Source organism: Vanacampus margaritifer, chromosome 16, assembly GCF_051991255.1.
Source record: "Vanacampus margaritifer isolate UIUO_Vmar chromosome 16, RoL_Vmar_1.0, whole genome shotgun sequence".
NCBI classification, from domain to species: Eukaryota; Metazoa; Chordata; class Actinopteri; order Syngnathiformes; family Syngnathidae; genus Vanacampus; species Vanacampus margaritifer.
This window is the reverse complement of record NC_135447.1, coordinates 4,840,108-4,846,437: the sequence shown is the minus strand read 5'-3', so window position 1 is coordinate 4,846,437 and position 6,330 is coordinate 4,840,108. Positions and strand designations below refer to the sequence as shown.

The following is a 6,330-nucleotide window of genomic DNA, read 5'->3' as shown; positions in this document are numbered from 1 at the left end:
ACAAAACAGGGAATGGGCTTCCATAAACATATAGATGGACAATCACTTTATTTAATTTATCTTTTTTACTTTTGGTGACAATTTTTGATTTGTAGATATTTGCTGACTGCTGCTATTCCAGCCATCTTTCTAAAAGCAGAATACACAACACAGCTCTCCTTCTGGATCTCATTCATCTTTGCAGGTGTACGTAATGATGTGTCTGGTGAGTGTATATTGCGCGCGTTACCTGAGTGATGGGTGCAGTTTTAAAGATGGCCGGAAAGGCCAAGAGTCCCTGCAGCAAAGTGGGAGAAAAGACGGACAGCCATTTGTAAACGAAAAACCTCGGGCACTGAAAAAAAAAAAAGGGGGGGGCAACCACTGACGCTCTGTTACTGATACTGCTGCCATTGTGTCCTTGTTTTTATTTATTTATCATTCGACAAAACAATATGTATTTCATTATTTATGTGTATCTAAATTAAAACATCGTAGTGATGAACCATCGGTCAACCTGGAGTTACTTGATTGCCTGAATGCGAAGAATCCTATTTGCTGAAGGGCATATGACAACGCCCACCACAATTTAATTCATTACTCTCAACATGAAGACATCTTAGGTTATAAACTTGGACACTGGTCTTAATATGGCACTTTGAGATTTCTTTGAAATGTTAAGTGCGTTACAAAGTAAATCTATTATTATTATTATTATTATTATAAATATGGTGTTCTGGTTACGATTGAGTTAGTGGAATATGAGTTCAGCAGCAAAATCCAGCCATTTTTATCCATCTAAAGGGGGGCGGCCATTTCCCCATTTGCTGTCAACTGAAGATGACATCACAGTTGCTCAGGGCCCAGGTAACAACCAATCACAGCTCACCTATTTTCTCAACCTGAGCTGCGATTGGTTGATTGTGAATGGCCGCCCCCTGAGATGGAGAAAAACAGCTGGATTTTGCTTCATAACTCATATTCCACAAAGGTACGGTAATATTAATCAGAATGTCATGTTTAGACTAGTGAGGTCACATTTAACATATTATCTCATTCACTGCCATTAAAGAGTATAGACGTCAAAAATTCATGTGAACTATTTCTATTAGTTTAACATTTTTTTCCATTTCATAATTTTTTTTATGAAAACCTAAAAAAAAAAAATGTATTGTTCATTTATAACAGATATAAAATTTGTGATTAATCGTGAGTCAACTATTGAAGTCATGCGATTAATTACGAATAAAAATTGTAATCGTCTGGCGCCCCTTATTTTTAATATATATTTTTTTAAATTAGGGGCGTCAGGCGATTACATTTTTTTAATTGTAATTAATCACATGACTTCACAAGTTAACCAACAATTAATCACAAATGTTATATCTGTTCTGAATGTACAATAAAAAAAATCTAGGTTTTCATACTCTTGTTAGCAAAAGTGGGAAAAAATGTTAAACTAATAGAAATAGTTCAAATGAATTTTTGACGTCTATAGCCGTCAATGAGTTATTGTCAAGAAATGTTGAAGGTTGACTTTAAAAACACGCAGAATCTGAAAAGCTTCTCTCTGTATATGTAAGTGATTAGAATAAAAGCACCCTGCTGCACATTCATGCACAAATGTCCAGGATTGTAGTGCAACGGCAACATAGGAAATACAGGTTTCTAATGAAATAAATAAATAAAAGTACTTTACATATTTAAAGTTAGAGTAATTACGCCACAGCGGCCATTACTGCTAACATATTAAGAGTGGATGATCAGATTACTACACCATTAATATATCCATGGGAGATAAAAAATCTGCACAGCAACAATAGTTGTGTTGGGTTATTAAAAGTATATAAATATATTAAAAGTATGCACACACATTTACTGTGTATAGTATACTGTATTTACAGCAGTTTCAAAAGCATTTCGGGATGCGATGCGACATTACTCAGTGAGTCTGTACCGATATATCCACCCAATCCTTCTTTGTCACTGATGTCTGACGCCAACACACAAAGAAATCCTTACAAAAGCTGTAAAGCTCCACTGCATACAAATATAAGATGAATTATGGCGCTATGGTGACAAGACAAAGCAGCGGCTACAGCTGCAGCAGTGACGCTAGCTCGCCTAAAAGATTAGAAAAAGGAGACAGGAGGGAAGTAGCAAACAAGAGCCTGAACCTTGAGCAACCATACTGGACAAACATTGGACCTTCATGTGTGTGTTTTTTTTTTAAAATAAACTAGATAGGCGGACTGGAGAGATCGGGACAAGTTTGATATCTGTACTTACATGAGCAGGCTGCCGGGTGCCGACATGGACCTCTCCTCCCTCCGACTCGGACACTCAAATGGATTGCTGAAGGAGCGTTTCCTCAACATGGCTTTTACCAAGATCTGAAAGCCACAGCAAGAACGCTTTTAAAATAGGGCCCCCGACTAAGGTGCATTTTTTTAGGGCGATGCCGATACCGTGATTTTTGGCAGGAACAAATACAGTTTACCGATTAATCTGCCGATTATTTAAAAATATATTTAATGCATAAAATCCCCCCCCCCCCAAGTTCCTTTTCAATGGGTGTCACATATGCACAAATGTTCGCTATTAAGATTGTCTGCCTTGAATGACAGGTAGTATGACCTTATCAACAAATTTCATGAAGTATACAAGGTTATTGTATAGATTTAAATGTCAATAATAAAATCATTCTTACTTGTTTACAACTGCTGTAACTCATAACTCATTAACCTTTTTTTTTTTTTAAATATATTTTTATCTTGTGTTATTTTACGAGTCTTGGGACTTACTAGGCTAACCTGGGACCTCAGGGATTGTATTTCGGGCCATGTCATGTGGAAATGTGTAAAAAATAAATAAAAAAATCCTTTCATATTTAGATCCTTGAATTTTATGGGAAAAAAGCCCTGGAAAAAACAACTTTAAATATAACTTTAAAGGACAACGACATAGTAAAACAATAAGAAAGTGAAATAAGAATAGAATCAACTAAAATAATAGCAACTGAAAAAAACAGTAGGAACATATATTGACTGTTCTAGTGCATTTTGGCCTCTTGGGGGCAGTGTGGTGCCATGCATCCATGGTGTACACACTTCAAGTGAGTACAGAAGAAAGTTGCGATTGAATTCTATTAAAATTACTCGTTTTTCACATATTGGGACTAATTTGTGCCCTTGCATAGTGTTATCTTACGTGTGGGTATGTGTTCCCGCAACATTTGTGTGTGAATATTCGTTATTTGAAGCAAAAACACTCCCTAAGTCGATGCTAACTTCCCGTTAGCATTTGAATGGGATCCTCCCTTCACTTTTAGCATTAGAGCTAGGCTAGCAATGTTTTAAAAACGAAGCATGTTGTGTATTTAAATATACATTGGATGTAATTGTTATCGTTTTGTGATTAGTTTTACAGTTAACTCCAACTGGGGTGTCATTAAACATCTTAAAGGACGCTTAGGGACAGCAGAATAACATACGCTACACACTTGTTAGTTGCTAATACTACGCAAGCAAAATGGTGCATTCAGGGTACTTTTACAGCGTCTCAAACTTCGGTTTTATTGGACGATAACGTTGTAAGCCCAATTGGCCAATTGGTGAGTTAAGTCCATTTTCATGCTACTTACCACAGCAGAGAGGCTGGGAACAAACTTGACAGAGTTCTTGATGTCCTCTTCCGTCACCTCCACCACAGAGCAGTGCTCCTCCTCCAGAGGTAGGGGGTCAGCGCCCCCCCGAGTCACCCACTGGTCCACCTAAACGCACACACACGCAATTCACTGTGATAAGAGCAACCTTCAGCAAAAAAAAAAAAAAGCTAACTGCTATGCAATTAGGTAATTACCGAGCAGTGCTTGGCAAGCACCACGCACACATTGCGTGATGTTGCTTGGTTGGCAGTAATGTGTGAAAATTACACAACCAAATTTAATGAAACTGTGTGGAAAGGGGCACACGAGCCGAGCAATAAACAGGATTAAAAAAAAGAAAGAAAATAAACAGGCATGACAGTTGCCGAGTGGTTAACACGTCTATCTGCCCTCTTTGAAAAGTAAACTATCCATTTATTTATAAGTGATAACAAAAAACATTTCTCAGAATCTTAATGACAACACTTACCAGAGGTTAAATTCTTGTGAATTGTAATTGTAATGTGGACTCATTTTGCAACATTCCAAAAAATGGCCAAAAAATAAAATCTAGATTTTTTTTCAGTCATTCAGGACGATTACAATTTTAATCGATTTTAATCTAATAAACCCCCAAAAACTTTATTTAAAGGTTTCATTGATTCAAAAATAATTCCTGTGCAAAATGTTCGGACAACAATAATGTATCCTAAATCAGTTTTAAAAAATTAACATAGTGTCTTGTAAAGCAAACCCACCCAGCATTCTGCCACAAATTACAACTCACAATAACATCTGGATGTAACAGAATATAAGAACAGCTTTTGATAATCCAGAAGACAAAATTCAATCTCATGATTTTGCAAATAATCAACAATTCGATTTTCAAAATGACGATTAATCAAATTAATTTAATTAACTATAGCTTAGACCTAATTTAAAGTAACTTCTTCTTCATCATTAGAAAAAAAACAACACTTTTATCACTAACAATTTGAATTTCTACAACTTTCTACTCATGTGTTCAGAAATGAGCGCAGAGCTGTCAAAAATAATTGATTAATCGACAACGATGAGGAATATTATATACAGTTTATGTCTTCACATTTCTACAGTGTAGAGCATGCTGGCAATGTTTAGAAAGAAAGGAAGACTCTGCAACTTGTACTGGATTTCATTGGAATTATCAATCATGCTAGTACAAACTAATCCAATCAGTGCACATTGAAAACGTCAGCCAAATGATCTCTAAATCCGCAAACGCAAGCAGGATTCATCAAAAATGAATTTATTGACATCATTTCACTGCCTAAGGAAGACGCGAATAGGAAAAGGAATGCCATCACCAAGATATCAGGTTCCATCATGCCCTGGTTGCATGTGGAACCCCCATGGTGTCAATTTCCTCCATTTTTGTTGTCTCTCCGCGTTACCTTGATCTCAGAGATAGTGATTCGGCTGTCCGGGTTCTTGTCCAACATTCGCAAGATCAGAGTCCGCAACTCTTCGTTGATTTTTGGTCTGAAAGGACACGGGAGATAACGACGCTAGAGGCGACTTTTTGAAACGACAAAAACACAACAGTTAAGGTAAGGGATTGTTACCCCCCCCTCCCCCCTCCCTCCCACTGGCTTGAGGAGCTATTCGTACAAACTCTCTTCTATACAAACAAATGGGAGTTAAGAGAGGTTGATTGTGATTTCTTTGCCCAGTAGGCTCGATACAACCTTGAAGGGAGAATGTCTTTTGGCACAAGAGGATAATTAGGAGCCAATGCACAGTGAATAGAAGCCGTACACACTAAGACTTAGCCTTGACTTTTGCTTATTATCAGATAGCTGCATGTACTGTACTCTTATTCCCTCCACATGAGAGAGAAAGAAAAAAAAATCCACAACAGTACATCTTGAACATCTTATTAATATCATACAAGCGTGTTCACTGGGAACAAACTCAAATTCTCTGTATTATTTTCCATTTTTCAAAATCCAAAACAAAGGATGAGGATTTATTTTTTATTTTTTTTAGATTAAATAAAATGATGGTTAACCCCTGGGCGTTATTTTATTTTGAAATGGCTTGGTCAGAACCAACAAAAAGCCAAAAAATGGTCAAATAACGCCCAGGGGTTAAACAGTAAAATAATAACCATCTGATTAATCTAATCAGTCCAGCTAATCAATCAACCAAATTAACAGACGTAAAAAGGGTGGAAGTTAACTCGTTTGCTAAAATATGTTCTATTTTAAATGTTTTAAATATCCCAAAGACATATTTCTAGTTTTTTTTATACAGTTTTGTCCGTTTTCTTCAACTGTCCTTTGCAGTTGAGAGGTTGCATCAAATATGCTTTAGCATAAAAAAAAAACATAAATACGTATTTATTTATTTTAAATAAAAAAAAAACATAAAGACATATTTTATGTGTTTTTTTATTTAAAAAAAAACAAATACATTTGTGCAACCATATTTTTCCATTAATTAATTAGAAAATACTTTTTAAAAAATCTACTAAGTAGTACAGGTTATATGCCCTATAATGGTGCAAAGTTTTGGAATGATCAAAATAACTGGGATTTGAACAGGGGTGTGTATATTTAATATCCACTGTAAGTCAGACAGAGTTAAGCACAGAAGTAACAATTAACAGTCTCATTTTAAGTACAAACTCTGTTATCACTCAGCAGTGCAATATACGCTTGACT

The 6,330-nt window shown here is 36.0% G+C and overlaps 1 protein-coding gene across 2 annotated transcripts in view; it reads right to left on the bottom strand.

The window, feature by feature from the left end:
* camkk1a (calcium/calmodulin-dependent protein kinase kinase 1, alpha a) overlaps positions 1-6,330 on the bottom strand; it is a 48,373-nt gene that overhangs the window by 4,295 nt on the left and 37,748 nt on the right. The window contains exons 13-16 of one of the 2 annotated variants that reach the window (XM_077547045.1): positions 5,059-5,146; positions 3,623-3,751; positions 2,269-2,372; positions 230-277 (exon numbers count right to left, since the gene is read on the bottom strand). In XM_077547045.1, coding sequence (XP_077403171.1) covers positions 230-277; positions 2,269-2,372; positions 3,623-3,751; positions 5,059-5,146 — 369 coding nt within the window. The remainder of the gene's footprint in view (positions 1-229; positions 278-2,268; positions 2,373-3,622; positions 3,752-5,058; positions 5,147-6,330) is intronic. The other variant, XM_077547046.1, reaches the window with a different exon arrangement.